Raw genomic sequence first — 20,020 nt, forward strand, 5'->3', positions numbered from 1 at the left:
ATAGCTATGTGTCAGAGGACAGTGCCCGATCCGAAGACGTGTGAGCGCCACCTCTTCCCGCCTGAGCAGCCGGCAGGAGGAACGCCACGGCCGAGTGGTTGACTTTACTAACCGCAGTTTACTGGCCGTCACCGCCAGCCATTCAGCCTCCCACAACTCCATGCACTTCCTGTGGAGTGCAGCGATGACTGACTGCAAGGGGATAGGACACTGGACCACATCCTGCTCTCTGCAGGCCTCCTTGGCAGCCCGATCAGCCTGTTCGTTGCCCCATATGCCGACATGACCAGGCACCCAGCAGAAGGATACCTCTTTACCCCGCCGTTGGAGCGAGTACAGTTTGTCATGTATCAGCTGGACCATCTCTTCAGTCGGGTACAGGTTCTGCAGTGATTGTAAGGCACTAAGAGAATCGGAGCAGAGAAGAAATCGATCGCCCCGAACTCGATTCATCTGCTCCAGTGCCGTCAGGATCGCGTGGAGCTCCGCTGCGAAAACGGTATATTCAGCAGGGAGGCGAATCCGGGTAACATGAGCAGGGAACACCACAGAACAGCCAAGGAAAGTCTCCTGTTTGGAGCCATCAGTATAAACGACAGTGAAACCGTGATGCACATCTAAAATGTTAAAAAACAGAGATTGGAATGTAGAATCTGGTGTGCCATCTTTCTTAAAATTAGTCAAATCTAAAATAAGTTTGGGTCTCCGGAGGAGCCAAGGTGGAGATCTGCTCCAACCGCGACGTAAAACACGAAGACCAGCCATAGACATCGCACTGAGGCAATCCTGTGCGCGAATCCCATAGGGCTGCGTCGCACGTTGCCGGTTATGAAACAATCGTGCCAGAGGAGGCTGAGCAACGGTATGGTATGCAGGGGTGTAGGGTGTGGACAAAGTTTTATACGCCTGGCGCACTGTAAGTAGCCGTCGCCGCATATGAAGTGGCGGTTCACCAGCCTCTGCACAGAGGCTTGGTATGGGGCTAGTTCGGAATGCCCCAGTGGCCAACCGAAGCCCTTCATGGTGCACAACGTCCAACATTTTTAAGTAAGAAGGCCTCGCAGACCCATACACCGTGCACCCATAATCGAGCCGAGACCGCACAAACGCCCTGTAAAACTGGAGCAGACAAGTCCTGTCAGCTCCCCATGTACTGTGGCTAAGACATTTTAAAATATTTAAAGCCTGAAGCGACCGCCGTTTCAGGTCTTTAAGATGAGGTAACCACGTGAGCCTCGAGTCAAAAATGAGCCCCAGAAATCTCACCGTGTCTTTAAAAGTAAGAATAGTATCCCTCAAGCGCAACTCAGGAAAGGTTAAAAGCGAACGAGAACGGTTAAACAGAACACATACAGACTTCTCGGTGGAAAACTGAAAACCACTCTTCTTCGCCCAATCATCCAAACGCCTAATCGTAAGTTGCAACTGACGGGTTGTCGTTGCAAGGCTTGAAGAAGAGCAGAACAAAGAGAAATCATCCACAAACAAAGAACACTGGACAGGACTTTTCACTATGGACGTAATGCTATTAATAGCGATGGCAAACAGAGTCACACTTAAAACGCTACCCTGAGGGACACCATTCTCCTGCTCAAAGCGATCAGACAGGACGTCACCAATTCGGTATCTAAAATATCGTGGCGAGAGGAAAGACTGAAGAAAAAGAGGGAGACAACCACGAAAACCCCATTCGTGAAGCTGCTCCAGGATGAGACGCCTCCAAGTAGTATCGTAGGCCTTCTCGATGTCGAAAAATACACCTAGAAGGTGATGACGGCGTAGGAAAGCCTGTTGGATAGCCGCCTCCAGGAGGGCAAGGTTATCGAAGGTGGAACGAAACCTCCTGAACCCACACTGAAAGCGACTAAGGAGTTGCCGGGATTCTAACATCCAGACAAGGCGGCGGTTGACCATCCGCTCCAAGGTCTTCCCTAGGCAACTAGTGAGGGCAATGCTACGGTAGCTACTTGGGCTCGAGCGGTCTTTCCCGGGTTTTAAAAAAGGGATTAAAACCGCCTCACGCCACGCGTCAGGAAAGTGACCCGACGCCCAAATGGCATTAAAAAGTGCGAGGAGGATGTCTTTGTTGCGCATTGTGAGGTGCCACAGCATACTGTAGTGGATCCTGTCGTGGCCAGGGGATGTGTCACGAGCGCCAGACAATGCAGAATCCAGCTCCCACATAGAAAATGGGCAGTTGTAAACTTCATGAGAGGTGGAATGGAAGTCCAGACTACATCTCTCAGCAACGGCTCTATGGCGCTGGAAACCTGGATCCTGACTGGTTGTTGCAGTAACTGTGGCGAAATACGCTGCCATAGTCTGGGCAATGTCTCGCGGATCCGTGTGGAGAGTGCCATTATTCATTACAGCAGCTATGGGGCACCGCCCTCCTCTGCCAGAAATTCTCCTGATGGTCTCCCACACAATGGAACTTTTGGTGGAACGATTAATGGTGTTCAGGAACGTTTGCCATGACCTCTTCTTGCTCTCACGAATAATGCGGCGACATCTTGCCCTCGCCACCCGAAAGGCTGCAAGATTCTCAGCAGTCGGCCGACACTTGAACCGACGCAGAGCCGCACGCCGGGTCCTGATCGCAGAGCGGCATTCGGCACTCCACCAAGGCACAGGTGGCCTCTGCCGGTGGCCTGTGGACTGTGGAATGGATGCTGCAGCGGCGTGGTGGACCGTTTTGGTAATATGATCCACCCACATCTCAACATTCGCACAGTGGTCGAATTGGGCCAACTGGCTATAAAGTGTCCAGTCAGCTCCACTGAGCACCCATCGTGGTGGTCTCCTTTCGGAGCCCACGCCATCGGGCAGGTGAATCCAGATTGGGAAATGATCACTGCCGTGCAAGTCAGCGACCACTTCCCAGTGAGCACTGGCGGCAAGAGCCGGAGAGCAAAGCGAGAGATCAATGGCAGAGAACGACCCAGTCGCTGTGGAGAAATGAGTACTCTGTCCTCCATTGAGCAAGTAGGCACAGGATGACAGGAGAAGCCTCTCAATTGCTCTACCCCTGGGGCAGGTAATTGCAGAGCCCCAAAGCACATTGTGGGCATTAAAATCACCACAAATAATGAATGGCTGGGGGAGCTGGGTAAGAAGGTCGGTGAGGGCTGCTTCATCAAGAGCATCATGTGGGGGCAAGTAAAGTGAACATACTGTCAATGGATGATGCACGTGCACAGACACAGCGACGGCCTGTAGAGTCGTTGTAAGTGAGAGAGGCGAGGAGTGGTAGTCCGTCCTGACGAAAATACCTACGCCTCCTCTAGCTCTCTCTCCACGCAGGTCGTCCTTTTTATGGAGTGTGTAGCCTCGTAGCTCAGGGGAGTAAGATGGATGGAAATACGTCTCCTGGAGACAGAGACACAGTGGTCTACCCTGAGACAGTAGACGAAGTTCCTCCACATGCGTCCTGAACCCTTGCAAGTTCCACTGGAGTATGGGAGCCATCTATGTTGGGGGTAGCACCTTCATCCTGTCTCTCCGACGGGGCGGGGAGACCGCAGCAGGTGTAGGGGCAGGCGTGGGACGAGATGATTGCCCCACACATACATCGTATTCCATCAACTCTGGGGAAGAGTCAGATGAAGCCTCACGTAAAACAACAGCCGCATGGTCCGATGGTTTACCACGGGATTTGACGCGCTGTTGCTGCTGTACGGTAGCTTTCTGTGGTTTGGTGGACTTTGGGGGAGCTGATGTGGGAGTGGGAATTGGCGCACTGGGTTTGGGAACAGCCTCAGCTGTTGGAGGAGCTAGGGGCTGGCCCAAGTTCGCCACTGTACCTTTGTCTGCCATTCGAGTAGGGGCTACTGGCTCTGAAACACTGGGCGCGTTGCAAGTGCACTGACAGCTACAGGTGTTAGTGCCAACACTCACCACCTCGGTCTGCGTTGAGGCATCGACTTTTGGAGTAGGCTTCTGAACCAGGGAGGCAAAAGATGTAGCAAATGTGGGAGGTTGCATCGACTTAAAGATCTTCTTGGCCTCACCATAGGGGATACGCTGGGTTGTTTTTATTTCCTGGACCTTGCGTTCCTCTAAAAATATGCGGCAGTCCCTACTCCAAACAGGGTGGTTCCCAGAGCAATTAATACATTTTGCCGGACGCGAGCAACCAACTCCTTCATGAGCAGCCAGACCACAGTTTCCACAAGTCGCTTCGCCTTTACAGCCTAAGGTGGTATGCCCAAAACGCTGGCATTTGAAACAGCGCATTGGGGCCGGGAAATAAGGCCTCACACTAAGGCGAAAGAAGCCAGCTTTAACATGTTCAGGAAGTTTTGTGCAACTGAAGGTCAGAATAAAGGAGTCGGATTTGACAAGAGTGCCATCAACCCTCTTCATGATGTGTTGGACATCAACGATACCTTCTGGAGCCCACTCACGTTGCAGTTCTTCCTTGGGAATATCAGCTAGATCTCGGCATGTCACAACACCTTTGCTGTAGTTCAAGGTGCTGTGCAGTTCAGTGTCTATGGCAAACTCTCCAAGGCATTTAGCAGACTGAAGTTTATTAGCTTGCTGGGAAGTGGAAGTTTCCACTAGCAAGGTTCCATTACGTAAGCGCTTTACCGATTTTAAGGAGCCACAGATTCCCTCCAATCCCTTTTGTATATAGAAGGGCGAAACCTTCTCGAAACTACCCTCCTTCCGTTTCACAATGAGAAACACATTCGGATTACCAGAATGTATTCTGTTACCTAAGACTGGACTTTTTAAAGAAGCGCCGGAGTCAGGGGGACTGACTGCACGGGCCCTCTTAAGAGACTGGGTGTTAGAACCTTCCAGCGGCCCACCCTTTCCGCTGGGAGGAAGAAAAGAGGAGTTCGAAGGATCCATCTCGGTCCCACAAGCAGCTAGGGAACTAGAAGTCAGCCTAGACAGAGCCCCGCGTGCCTAGGTAAGCCTTATACAACTGAGGTGCGGCAGGTTCCCCAGAGGTTGCCCGCTAACGACTGTTCCACCTCAACAGCCATGCATCTCATCAGCGCGCAGCACACCTTGAGATTGAGGGGTTTTTTATAGAGGTTTGTTCCATCCTCGCGATCCGGGCGGTCAAGCCAAGATCCCCATTCCCTGAGACACACAACGTTCCACCGCCGCGCCGCACGGTGGTCGCTGAAGTACGCTCAGAGCTTACGGTGACGGGGGACTGGTGGCGCCTACCAGTCTCCAGCTCAGGAACCCCGGGGTCGCCAAGCCCGTACCCAGCAAATGAATGCTGAGCCCCTGGGGGCTGTAAGAGTACAGTGTCTGGTAGCTGGTACGGCAGGGTCAGACCATCGATGGGTGAATGATTTCTCTTGAACCCATTAAAAAGCAGCTTAGTTGCCACTGTAAGAGCTTTGAGCATTTTGCTACAAAATGGTTACTATACAGTTAGTGCGAGCAATATAATGGTTATGTGGGCATGTACCATCATTGTCAGATTTAAGTGGGGTAATGAGATGGGAAATAACCCTGTCTCCCACAGTAAGGCTATACCTGACCGTGAGGTGATGTCACATATTGCAATGGATTTTTATTTTTACCGATTGTTATGTTACATGCTGCAGACAAGGCCAAACCCAAACCAAGTACAGAGGAAGGGCAGTTATTAACATTACTGGTGGAACTGAAGACTCATCAGCCTATCAAAGTGCAGGATGCCGGCAGTGACTTGAGTGAAATGCTGAACAACATTTCTCTTGCGAGTCTGGAGACATCAATTCCTCCCCCCCCCCCCCTCCCCCATGATAGCATTAATATGCTAACTCCCCACGAAATATTCCTGGTCACACCCTACATTTAGTGGAAGAGTTTATGACAATCAGGCACTCTTGCTACGATCTTTTCTTGCACTACTTGGTATTACTGCAATATTTTCCTTACATGGCCTGAAATACTTTGTATTTGGCCAGCTCATGAATCTACATAAAACCAACCCCCTTCCCCATTCTGTCCTTGAAATGGCACTAGACACTTCACCAGGAAGCAGTCGCTTTCTTGGTTGGTCTGAGGATGTGGAATGGATGCTTCAGCAGTTTGGTGAACTGTGTTGATATTATGATCCATTTTTGCATACTGTTTGACACAAGTTAGGTGTACAGCAATTAGATTTCCCTACTAAGCAGCTTATATTTGGATGGTGATTAGCTGCCAGGTGTGCCCAGATTAGAAAGTGATGCATGGAGAGCAAATCTGTACTACAACTCACTTAGCAATGTTGATAAAGGCTTGGAAGCATGCACAGACGTCAATGATGGAGAACGGCTTCCTAGCTGTACTGAAAATCAGATTCCATATGTATTCAAAAGACACAATATTCTGATAACAAAAAACTACACAGAGGAGAAAAAGGAGGGGCAGCTGTGTTAAGTATTAAGAGTCACTTTGTCCAGCCACCCTCATTTGGCAAATACAAGAAACATGAAGTATCCTTACTTCACATATGCATTGTAACAGCAATAGGTTGGTGCCAGTGGGGAGAGCAACAAGCAGCAAGAATCATGAAGATAACTACTTTTCTTTCTGTAGAGAACAAAGGAATGAGCCTATTCCAAGTGACGAAGAGTTTAAATTTTGTTGAGATTTTTACAGAATCTATCCAAGGTACCTGCATGAACGTCTGCCAAGTTTCATCTCCATCTGTAACTTGGTGTATGTTTCGGGCCATTTTAAAAGGGGATATTTCTTTGCATAAAAAAACCTGAAGTTTGGCAAGCTACTCTTTCTGACCTAACAGTGCCTGGAACCTGCAATTTGTGATCCTCAAAAAACTTTAGTGCAAAACACAGAAATAATTCAAGTGAAGATCAGAAAGCAAGGGTCAACAGAGGCATCTGATCCCACCCGTTGGCTTTGACCCATCACATAAGAGTGTTGTGGTATGTGACGTCACGACAGTGCAAAGTTCAGCTTGTGAGTGTCATGTGTTTGTACATGTTGTGTTATGCTGTCGGTAGTGCTCTCTGGTGGTGTGTTTGTCGGATGCGTGTTTGGTTGTGTAGTGGGTTTAGTGTGTGCTTGTGATATGTTTGTAGGTGGCGTATAGTTGTGGTCGGTGGTGCTCTCTGGTGGTGTTTGTGGGTTGCGTGTTGTGTGTCAATTGGGTTCATTTGAGTTGTGGCCGTTGATGGGTTTCGTTGTGGTGATTACTGACTGTCTAGTGGAATATTTTGCAGTGAGCTGACGGTTTAGTTTTTGTTATTTCTAAGTTACCGTAGTGTCGTTTTTGGTTTGTTGTGTCTGAATTTTTTTGATTACTTTAGATTAACAGTTTTCGTTTGTGGGGGATGATGGACGACAATCCAATGCCGCTGATAAAGTTTCTTCAGCTTTTAGGTACTCTGGCTGAGTTGGTGAAACGTTCAGCCTGCGGAGAAAATATGAGGATAACCAAAGTTCCGGCGTCTCTGACTACATATGGAGGTGTCGGTGGGATGACATATGGCGCTCCATACACCGAGGTTCCTGGTTCAAGAAGTCTAGGTTGGGCATGCGAGAAAATATGTTGATGAGTTATCATTTTTATTATCAGTCCTCCCATAGTTTTTGTGCGCATGAGGTGGGTGTGAGTGCTTGGCTGGTATTCTTTTTATTGTGGGGTTTGTTCTGAATACATTAAATACAGGGGTAAGTTGGGTGGGCCTGGAGTAGTTGTAAAGATTGACGAGTCACAGTTTGGTAGGAGGAAGTATGGGAGGGGTAAGCCTGTGGTTGGCTTATGGGTGTGGGGGGCTGTGGTATCGGAGGCTGGGTGTTCTGAATGTGTTTTTAGGGTTGCTGAACGGCATACAAAAAGGGAGTTAGTGGGTTTGATTCAGGAGTATGTAGAAATGGGTAGCACTGTAGTTTCTGATGGGTTTTCTTCTTATAGTGGGTTGGGTCAGGGGGGTTACCAGCACTTGGTAGTTAACCACAACATCAAGTTAAAGAATTATGAGAGCAGGGCCTGTACTATTACAATAGAGGGGTTTTGGGGGGCTGTTAAATCTATTACTGAGAGGGGGAAGAGACGATTTTCTATCCTACAGTCTCATTTAGATGAGTACTGTTGGCGGAAGAGCGTCCCTGAGGGTTATTGTAGTTTTAGGGTTTACTTAAGGGCTGTCAGTAAGATGTATAGCCCGACGGTTGTGGGTTAGTTAGGTTTGGGGGGGGGGGGGGGGGCACTGGCTCTGGGAGGGGTGAGGGTTGGTAAGGTTTGGGGAGGTAGGTGGGTGGGGGGGGTCGTCACGGATTTTTGATTTTGTTGTGGAGGATTTGTTTTGCTGTAGTTTTCTTTTTTAGTTGTGGGGTGTGATTGTGCCTTTTTTGTTTTTGAATATTATTTGTTTCATGGTTTTTGATTTTTTTTTTTGGGGGGGGGGGGAATTTTATTTGGTTGTGTTTTATTCTGATGGTATGGTTGTTTGTTTGTGTGTGTGTGTGTGTGTGTGTGTGTGTGTGTGTGTGTGTGTGTGTTGTCTGACCTTGGGGGCAGCACCAATGCTTTGTCGGGGGGAGTTGTTTCTTTTTTGATTATTTTTTTGTCTGTTTAGGTGGTTTGTGGATTATGTGTGTGTGTGTGTGGGGGGGGGGGGGGGGAGGGGGCTGCTGCTGGTATTGGTGATATGGTTTTGTAAGTTGTTGTTGACCTGTGAATGTGAAGGGGAGTATTCGATTTCAATGTATGGTTGTAGCTGTGGATGGTTTGGTATTTTGAGTTGGTAACCTGTCTAGGTGAAGGGAAGGGTTTGATTCCGATTTTGTTGTCATAGTTGGTTTTTTGAGGTAGCAGTGATTGTGGAGGTGGTTGTAGTTTTGGGTTGTATGAAGTGGTATCGGTACTTTCTGTTGAGCTATATAGGTCAAGGGAAGGGTTTGATTCCGATTTTGTTGTTGTAGGTGGTTTTTTTTTTTTTTTTTGAGGTAGGTGGTTGTAGTTTTGGGTTGTATGAATTGGTATTGGTAGTTTCTGTTGACCTATATAGGTCAAGGGAAGTGACTGATTCCAGTGGATATTGTTTTTAGTTGATTTTGGGAAGGTTGTGGTTGTTTTATCATTTTTCTTGTTTGGTTTAGTGGCGTGTGTTTGTTTTTAGTTTGTCCCCACCCAAAAACCCCCAAATTCCCCTGCTTGTCCCGTTAGTTATATTTTTGGAGAAATGTGTGTTTAATGGTTTTTCGTGCTATTCTCACGTTTGTTGACATGTTTATGTAATGACATCATAGGCGCAATATGGGAGTTGTTGCGAATGGTCACTTCCGCCATATTGGCAACGTCATGGGTCAAAGCAGATGGAATCGGATGCTTCCGTTAACACGAAAGCAATACTCAAAGCACAATCTCTATTCAAACATAACGAAATACACTTCTGGGGGGGGGGGGGGACTGTCAGCTGACTTCAACAAGGAATAGTTTGTGAGTAAAAGGCATTGAAAACATGATGATTCCTGACATCTCTGATCTTATAACAGTTTGCATCACAGAAAACAGTGAGTTTAAATACATAGAACTGTGAGGACTACTGCACGAAGTGTGATGCACCAGCTAGTGTCACTAGTTGGTGTGCAGCTGGTCGCCCGTTCAAACCCAACTGCCTGCTATTATTTGACAGTTAGCTCTTCTCGGATCTGGGAGGCTACTGAAATTTCTTATGCTTGTACTTGTTTATGTTTTCTGGAATATTCAATGTTTGTATAAAATCGCCGTGTTCTCCATCCAGAAGTTCAGTTCTGGCCTGGTACTAAGTTGGTGTTTGTAATAAATGTTCTTTTGTGCCAAGTGTTCTGCTTCAAAGACAACCCTGATTTCAGGTTTGGACTTGATTCTGGTTACGACTTAACAGTATCAGAAATGTCTATTTTTATTTTGGAGTAATTTCAGATAGAATGCAAAAGTATGGGTTTTGTCAGCATATTTAAATACTGTTTGTTAATTAGGTTGCCACTAAATCCATGTTCCCCACTTTCTTTACAAAATGTGTTTGAAGTAATACTGTGCTGAATTATATTATGCTATAAGTTGACAATTTCAAACCAGATTACTGCCCTGCAATGTAATGCTTTGAAAACCATCATAGTTACTACGCACACATTCCAAAGCTGACATTGATGCAATGGCTAACAGGAGGGCCATAAACGATTCTGTCATTTACAGTCTTTCCTATCATCCATCGTACCAAGTGAATTTGTCATATGGAAATGAAATATCAATCAAGTTCTTTCAACTATGAAAAATTCTCAATTCTGCAGGCCATTTAACAGTGTCTTAAGTCTGCAAAGACTTACAAGCTTTGAACGAATTTCCTTTAAAGAACAAACAGATGAAGTGACTTATGGTTAGATGATGATGCCCACATGTGCTTTCAGCATGAAGCACTGCTTTTACATACGCATGAATTTTTAAAAAGGTAATTCTTTTTGCATAAAAAGTCATGTACAATATGCCTATGCACAACTGATTTAGAAATAGCCAATAAGGTAAAATGTATGACACAGACTGATGATGTAAAACAAGGTGAAAAGCTGTGTATATCAAGCAGAAAAAATTATTCCTCATAGAAAACTCCAAGTAGGTAAGGCCAACATTTTTGAAGATATGGATGTGAATTTGTTTTCTGTTGGAACATCACGACTGAAGTTCCAATGAACTGGTTTGAAAGATAAAAAAGGCTGTGGCAAACTGAAAGGCACATCAAGTTGCAGCTGCAATTGTTAATAATAATAATAATAATAATAATAAAAGATGCGAAAATGGATTGACCTTGAAGCAAGAGTACTGGAGCAACGTTGTGCAAGCAAGCAATAGGCTGATTACAACCAGTTGATCAGCAAAATGATAGGAAATTTTAATATATTATTACAGAACTAAGGAAGAATTCTGTTTTAGAGAGAATGATAAAAAGTCAGGAAAGTTGAAGATGGAAAAAATGAGTATAGGTATATCCAAAAATCAAGTGTGCGAACAGGCTTCTAGAAAACATAAGGCAAACTATTATGAAGCTTTAAGGTGGTTAAGAATTTATAGCAATTTGTTCAGACACAGTGAGCTCTGTCTACATATTAGTAAGGGAAAGAAGTTAGGAAGCAAAAGGAGGCCAATTTGCCACTAATGATTTAAAGCTAATGTTTGTTGCTTTTTGAAACAGCAATCAGCCTGAGGTTGTTTATCAAATCTTTTTGGGTTACATCCAAATTGGTGTGTCATTGCATGTGCGTCACATTCAGTCAGTGTGAGTGTGTGCATGTGTGTGCGTCTGTCCAACACGTCAGAATGTAAAACTAATTTTTGTGCACAGCCCAGTGGAAAATATGAGTCAGACATACAGTTTGTAGTTTACAATCAAAAGACCGTATGCCTGATTGCCGTCAAGAATGGCTAGGAACAGAGCTTTAGTGTTCAGAATTGTAATACAAAAGGTGCTAATTATAAGATATACATGGAGACATATACAGGCAAAATGTAGTTGTTGAACATTGTTGATATATTCAGGAGGCAATAACATGGTGAATATATTTGATGCAAATCTTTCTACAGGCAAACTGACAATTTGCACTAACACATTATCATGTTTCCAGTGCCTTCTACTCACGTCGATACCTTGTTGGAATGTGGCAAACATTTGTCACTGTAATATTTTCATGCAGGTTTAAGGGAAATTGTGCAATGGTAAATGATTTCCGATCTTCATTCGTTTTATTTCTGTTTTCCGGACGAGAAAGTTTTTCCAAGATGATTTATTACAGGTCCCTAACAGTATTGGGTCAGGAATCACTGCTGGCCAAACTTGAGAATTTATTCATGTGTTTAAAGTTCCAAAGAAAATTGAAGTTGCGAAAACAGCACTAGCATCTACAGCAAGTTATAAATGGAGCTGAAGCTCGGCATTAGTCCATTCAAATCCTGAATGAGATTCTGTAGAAAGTTTTACCAAACTTTAACATTGTTGAGCAGGCACACTGGGTAACTTGATTTGGAATGACCCACAACCGCTTAGCAAAGGACCAACAGTATTTAAAATGTCTCTTCTAGATATGCAGATGCATGGATACTTTCAGTGCATAGTGCCTTTATTCCTCCATAAGTTACCTGAATTTAAAAATATTTCACTATGACAAGAGAGTAAATTCAGGGGTGACATTTTTTTTTCTTTCCCCATCTGCTGAGCTGTGGAATCAGCAGTGCTTAAAAGTTTAGCTGAGGGGCTTGTCGTTTCGCTCAACCAGATCTCCAAGTCCAAAAACTTGAGTGTCACATCGTAATTCATCAGACATAACCAATTCATTGTGCCCTCATAGTTTGAACAAGTTGTCTGTGATCTTTTGTCCCTAAATCATTTTTTCTCACTATAATGGAAAAAATGCTCAACCATACACTGTGTTAACTTAAGTTGGGCAATTAGCTCCCTATACTTGAACTGGAAGAAGTCATTTGTGTTAAGCTGCAGCCGATGTTACCTAGCTGACAATACTGTGTGTAGTCACTTTTGACAGCTGTGTTACCATGCTCTACTTCACTTTATATTGTACTGTTACCTTTCCAGGTGATAAGTGTACATTGTTGTTACAGTAAATAAATTTATTAAAAATGTCACTACATAAATGATTTCAGTTTTTATTACAAACAACACCCCCCTCCCCCAAAAAAATGCATTTGTTAGTGTAGTGCTAAATTATTTCCTTATCTAGCTGTTGCAACAAGATGGTTGAACAGAAGTGCAACCTTTGCATCTTATTGTGTCTTTAGAGCAAAAACAATTTCCAGTAAGAGACTGTTTGCAATTGTTTGTGTGTCCAGAATTCATTGTTAAGTCGACGTTTACGAAGCTTTTGTGTACAGTGCATTTTTTTGTTGCTGACGCAAATGTCATGTCTGGTGGCTTAACAGCCTGATTCACTACTGGTCACTGCATGACTTCCTGCACCATTTGTTGTGACTGAACAGAATCACTGATTCATGTGTTATTACAAGTGATTTTATTATATGGTAAATAAGGTATTACATTTATAAATGGCAATATTCAAAACTTGCAATGGGATAATATTCAAATGAAACAAAATACCTGAGAACGTTGCATAACGCCTAGAAATGTCAATCGTATAGTAGCATATATGGAGGATATTTTCTAAATTAAAAGACAGGCACTTCTCGCTACAAGTTATGTAGTGGAACCACTTGAATTTTTCGTAGTTTATGCACGACATATCTATTACCACACATTTTTCGTGATAGTTTACATCGAAATCACAAACACTGAGCTCCATTCTTACAGCTTTATCACGTACTAGTAACTCACCATTCCATTGCCGGCTCCACACCTTGATTTCCGGTAACCTCCAAAGCTCGTACCCTAAATTACACAAAAAAGAAAAGTATGTTTCAGTCGGTTCATTATTCCGCTCAAAAGAACTAATGGCAACTCATGGTACTCGATGTGTCCCAATCCTTCGTTGTTGTACACGATGAATAATCACATTATTCTTAAAGCTGAAGCTGGTCAAAAAGGGACACAATAATACTAACGCTTTTTCTTTCGGGAATCCCATATCAATTAACGTTTCAATGTCCTGGGTTGCCATTGCAATCCGATTTTTTAATATTTCTTTTTAATAAACAATGTCCACTTCTTTCCTCTCACGTTATATCAAACACATACAACGGTGAAGCACTGCCAAAAATATTCGACTGTAAGATATTCCGCTTGCCTCTTTGTTTACGTGCTTACCAAAGGTTATCTCTGAACCCTTTCGCGGACGCATTTTTTGTAGCAACTCAACGAATATAATGTCGTTGCTGTCCTATTAGAAATATGATCAACTGACTAAATTTACATTTTGATGATTTTGTTTTTGTGACTTAGGACCAAAACGTATTACGGTACTCAAACCTTTCCCGCAAAATTAATACAAGACTGTACAATATACTACTGGCCCATTGGAGATTACTTTAAATACATTTATACATATATTTTAAATTCACTTATTACTCTATGCCCATAAATTACTTCAATGTTGTATAATTTTTTGTCCAAACCAAATAAAAAACGTCTCTGGTTGTTTTCTTTTGCAACAGGAATGCCGTTAGTGTATAGTTTCCACTGAGACTAACACAAAGAAGAAACGTTTAACAGAAGAAAAGGTAGCATGCAAGGAAATGTTTTTCAATTACAATGGCTCCTAACTTGTGAAGGATGCAACACTTTTAATAGCTTGCTATATGCCAGCGAGTGTGTGTCTATCATGTCAATTTAAGTTCTAGGTGTATGAATAGTCGTCTGTATGTGTGACCAGACTTATTCACTCCATCATTGAGTTTGTGATGGTAAATTTAAATGGCATCAGCTTTAGTGTTATTCAAAATATGGATGTCATTTGAAAAATTATTAAGAGACCTAGTATGCTTAATCTCTTTCCCACCTTACATGTGGAGTCATATTCTTGGGTGATTTGACAGCAGAATACGAAAAAAAGACATTAGAATTATAAACGATGTAAACCTAGAAACTCCTGTAAGTCTCTGTTTGAGTTTAGCTGTTCTACCTTTACCGCGTATTTACTTTATGGAGACTCGTTTTTTAATACCAGCATAATGGGCAAAGAACAGCAGATTATTTAAACAGTGACAATTATCGCCATAATAATGTTGTTGTTGTTGTTCTTGTGGTCTCCAGTCCAAAGAATGTTTTGATCCAGCTCTCCACACTGCTCTATATTGTGCAAGCCTTTTAATCCCCGAATAACTACTACAATGTAAACAATTTCGAGCTTGCTAACTGTATTCATCTCTTTAACAGCATAAACTACATAAAGTAAAAGTAAATTCCAGCAGTAGATATAAAACAACAAGCGAAAAATAACAAAGAAAGCAAGCAAAATGAGAATTTGGAAGCAATATGGGAGTAGACAACCATAGCACAGTCTTAGCAGCCACTTTCAGAATGACAGAACTCACACACAGCCTGGTGTTCTCTGGAGCCAGGTCTGTATGGTCAAGCTGTCAATATCTGGTCCAATACTTCAGTGCAGCCAGACATTTTACTGACGTGAGGCACTCCCCATCGTCTGATACCAGAAACAACTTTCACAAAACACAGTCTGAATCCCTACAAAGCCTGAAAGTACGAAGAACTCAACGAGTTTAATCTTACCTCGCTGGTGGAACCTGAGCTTTATCAAAGTTTGCAATAATAGAATGAATACAGCTTTCCTTTTTTTGTGAGCTAGTGGTACCAGTCTACACAAATCATGCCTCATTAACTTGTGTGTTCATATAAAAGAATGAAAAGGCTATATCATTGTAACTTCATTATCTCCAGAATATTTCTTAGTCCTCAGTTGATTTGTGTCATGTGTCTGTTGTGGAAAATGTAGCTGCTGATTATAAGCCTAGGGTGGAAAAATTGGAGATGATGCATCTACAGCTACATATGGATAATTACTCTGCAATTCACAATTAAATGCCTCGCAGAGGGCTCACCAAACCACCTTCAAGCTATTTCTCTACCATTCCACTTTCGAATACCTCGTGGGAAAAACGAACACTTAAATCTTTCCGTGCAAGCTCTGATTTATTCTTATTTTATTATGATGGTCATTCCATCCTATGAGGTCTGTTCAAAAAATTCCAAAACAATTGTACTCGTAATTTCGCGCCAATGATGTGTTGGAACGAAATGCGACTGGCACCCCTGCACACGTTTGTGTTTAATGTGTAACTGCCGGAAGTTCCATTGTTGTATGTCTGTTAGTTATTGTTCTGTGCTGTATTGAGCAGAACATAGTGTCGCACAGTTTGTGAATTTCGAGATGGCAGGTTAGAGGAGCAACGCGTCTGCATTAAATTTTGCGTGAAACTCAAGGAAACCTTTACAGAGACATCGGTATTGCGAATGGATCACACAGATTAAAAATCGACAGACGGAAATTAAAGACTACCCTCGTTGACGACGCCCTTCGACGTCTACTGACAATGCTCATGTCAGGAACGTCAACGAAATTGTGTGTGCCAATCAAAGACTGACTGTTCAGTTGGATCACGTCATGAAATCCTGACAATCTTGGAATGCATCGCGTCGCTGCCAAGTTCGTCCCACAGCTCAAGAGTCAGGACCAGAAAGACTTTCGCCTCGCAATCTGTAAAGAGCTTTTGTATGAGAACGAGATGTTCCTCAAGAGTTATGGTGCTGAGACCAAGTTTCAATCTTGAGTATCGGTCCGGAAATGTTCTCCAAGACCAGGTCAAATATCAAAGCCATGGCGATAGTTTTCTTTGACTTTGAAGGATTAGTTCATTATGAATTAGTGCCAAGGGACAAACCATTACTCGATGGTACTATTGGGACGTGATGCGACGCCTCCTAGAAAATATGAGAAGGAAACGGTCTGAAATGTGGAGACAACTCGTGGCTCTTGCATCACGATGACACACCCGCACATTCACCCCTGTTGGCACGTGACTATTGCACAAAAAACGAAATCACTGTGGTGCCTTATCTTCTGTACTCTCCAGTCCTAGCCCCTGCGGCCGTTTTTTTAATTTCCAAAGTTGAACACCCCGCTGAAAGGACAAAGATTTGCAACGATAGAAGAGATGAAAGAAAATTGGTATATGGCACTTTGCGCGATTCAGCAAGAGGCGTACCTTGTGGACAAAGTTGGCGATTGAAATTTTGTGAAAGATCCTGCCACAATGAAAATCGCCGCCCCACTTAGCGTATCATATGCATGACTCACCCCTATTTCTCTTCTTTGAACTTTTTCGATGTCCTCCATCAATCCTACCTTACGCAGATCCCACACCACACAGCAGTAGTCCAGAAGATGGCGGACAACACAGTGTAAGCAGTCTCTGTAGTAGACCTGTTGCGTTTTCGAAGTGTTCTGCCAACAAATCGCAGTCTTTGGTTGGGTTCCTAAGTATTTAGCGGAATTTATAGCTTTTACGGTTGCGTATTTTATCCTTTAACCGAAATTTAGCCAATTCCTCTTAGTGCTTATGTGAATGACTTCCACAATTTCATTATTTAGAGCCAATCGCCACTCTTCTCATAATACAGATATCTTGTGTAAATCGTTTTGCAGTTTGTTCTGATCATCTGATGACTTTAGAATAACAGCATCATCTCTAACAATTTAAGAGGGCTGCTCAGATTGACTCCTAAATTGTTTATGTAGATCATGAACGACAGAGAGCCTCTAACACATTCTTGGGGGACGCCAGATATTACTTTTGTTTTACTCGATGACTTTCCGTCAATTACTATGAAGTGTAACCTTTCTGACAGGAACTCTCGAATCCAATCGCGCAACCGAGAGATCGCTTGTGAGGAATGGTGTAAAAAGCCTTCTGGAGATATAAAAGGATGGAATCAATTTGACATCTCCTGTCGAGAGCACTCATTACTTCATGAGAATAAAGAGCTAGATGAGTTTCACAAGAACGATAGTTTCTGAATCCAAGTTGGCTGTTTGTCTGTAAATTTTTTTCTTTGAGGAAACCCATAATGTCTAAACACAGTATATGTTCCAAAATTCTACTGAAAATCGACATTAGCGAAATGGGTCTTTAATTCAGCGCATTACTCCTATCTCCTTTCTTGCATGTTAGTATGACTTGTGCAACTTTCCAGTTTTAGGTACAAGTATTGCGATGAGTGAGTGGTTGTATATGACTGTTAAAGTATGGAGCTATTGTATCTGCATACTCTGAAAGGAACCTGACTGGAATACAATCAGGACTGCAGGCAATGCTTTTATTAAGTGATTTTAGCTGCTTCACTACAAAGAGGATGTGTACTTCTAAATTAATCATGCATAACAAGGAACTAGCTACTGCAATCTCACAAGAATAAGAATATGTAGAGTTCAACGAAATGTAAGCAGTTCAATTATTCCCAGTTGTGGTGTGACATATTAATTGGAACTTGCCCTCCAAATACACCAAAACGATTTAAGATCACAGTTTTTGAACACTACCACAGGGTGGCTTAGCTTGATGTGAAATTTTCAGGAAACTTGTATCATCCAAATCTGAATGGTCAAAAGCAAAGTTAGATGTGCAGTGTTGGACTACAATACGCACAACTTGGCAGAAGAGCAAAACTACAAGGCATACTGAATCACCTGTTACATAATTACTCATTGTCAACGAATATTTTCAGCTCATGCACATTTTACAATGTGTCCTCAGCTACCCTCCAATGAATTTACTTACTGTTTAACTTGTATGGGTAGATTCAGGAAGTGCACATGAGTTGTTCCACTTTAAAACATTGAAACAGAGATAGTAGCAATGGTGTTTTTTAATTCCTGGATTACCAAATTTGGAACATCAGAATAGGTAATAACAGATCAAGAACCACAGTTTCAGTGTAATATGTTGTAAGCCTTGATGAAGATTTGTGTTTATAAACTGCCTAGACTACTGCATACCACTAACAGGTTAATGGAAATACTGAAATGTTTCACTGCACTCTGAAGAATGTCATACAAATATACACTCCTGGAAATTGAAATAAGAACACCGTGAATTCATTGTCCCAGGAAGGGGAAACTTTATTGACACATTCCTGGGGTCAGATACATCACATGATCACACTGACAGAACCACAGGCACATAGACACAGGCAACAGAGCATGCACAATGTCGGCACTAGTACAGTGTATATCCACCTTTCGCAGCAATGCAGGCTGCTATTCTCCCATGGAGACGATCGTATAGATGCTGGATGTAGTCCTGTGGAACGGCTTGCCATGCCATTTCCACCTGGCGCCTCAGTTGGACCAGCGTTCGTGCTGGACGTGCAGACCGCGTGAGACGACGCTTCATCCAGTCCCAAACATGCTCAATGGGGGACAGATCCGGAGATCTTGCTGGCCAGGGTAGTTGACTTACACCTTCTAGAGCACGTTGGGTGGCACGGGATACATGCGGACGTGCATTGTCCCGTTGGAACAGCAAGTTCCCTTGCCGGTCTAGGAATGGTAGAACGATGGGTTCGATGACGGTTTGGATGTACCGTGCACTATTCAGTGTCCCCTCGACGATCACCAGTGGTGTACGGCCAGTGTAGGAGATCGCTCCCCACACCATGATGCCGGGTGTTGGCCCTGTGTGCCTCGGTCGTATGCAGTCCTGATTGTGGCGCTCACCTGCACAGCGCCAAACACGCATACGACCATCATTGGCACCAAGGCAGAAGCGACTCTCATCGCTGAAGACGACATGTCTCCATTCGTCCCTCCATTCACGCCTGTCGCGACACCACTGGAGGCGGGCTGCACGATGTTGGGGCGTGAGCGGAAGACGGCCTAACGGTGTGCGGAACCGTAGCCCACCTTCATGGAGACGGTTGCGAATGGTCCTCGCCGATACCCCAGGAGCAACAGTGTCCCTAATTTGCTGGGAAATGGCGGTGCGGTCCCCTACGGCACTGCGTAGGATCCTATGGTCTCGGCATGCATCCGTGCATCGCTGCGGTCCGGTCCCAGGTCGACGAGCACGTGCACCTTCCGCCGACCACTGGCGACAACATCGATGTACTGTGGAGACCTCACGCCCCACGTGTTGAGCAATTCGGCGGTACGTCCACCCGGCCTCCCGCATGCCCACTATACGCCCTCGCTCAAAGTCCGTCAACTGCACATACGGTTCACGTCCATGCTGTCGCGGCATGCTATCAGTGTTAAAGACTGCGATGGAGCTCCGTATGCCACGGCAAACTGGCTGACACTGACGGCGGCGGTGGACAAATGCTGCGCAGCTAGCGCCATTCGACGGCCAACACCGCGGTTCCTGGTGTGTCCGCTGTGCCGTGCGTGTGATCATTGCTTGTACAGCCCTCTCGCAGTGTCCGGAGCAAGTATGGTGGGTCTGACACACCGGTGTCATTGTGTTCTTTTTTCCATTTCCAGGAGTGTACACTACAGCTAAACTGAGTAATATATTAGCAGTGATTTTATTTGTTTTCCAGAATGAAAACAATTTTAAAATAAAATAAATTTTGCATGGAACTCCACTGAAGTAGCCCGTGGA

At 44.0% G+C, this 20,020-nt stretch overlaps 1 protein-coding gene across 1 annotated transcript in view; it reads right to left on the reverse strand.

The window, feature by feature from the left end:
* LOC126092304 (UBX domain-containing protein 1-like) overlaps positions 1-13,671 on the reverse strand; it is a 69,904-nt gene extending 56,233 nt beyond the window's left edge. Inside the window, exons 1-2 of the mRNA XM_049907827.1 lie at positions 13,511-13,671; positions 13,284-13,337 (exon numbers count right to left, since the gene is read on the reverse strand). Coding sequence (XP_049763784.1) covers positions 13,284-13,337; positions 13,511-13,566 — 110 coding nt within the window. The 5' untranslated portion in view covers positions 13,567-13,671. The remainder of the gene's footprint in view (positions 1-13,283; positions 13,338-13,510) is intronic.
* Between the last annotated feature and the right edge of the window lie 6,349 nt (positions 13,672-20,020).

The sequence above is a fragment of the Schistocerca cancellata genome, chromosome 7, assembly GCF_023864275.1.
Source record: "Schistocerca cancellata isolate TAMUIC-IGC-003103 chromosome 7, iqSchCanc2.1, whole genome shotgun sequence".
Taxonomy (NCBI): domain Eukaryota; kingdom Metazoa; phylum Arthropoda; class Insecta; order Orthoptera; family Acrididae; genus Schistocerca; species Schistocerca cancellata.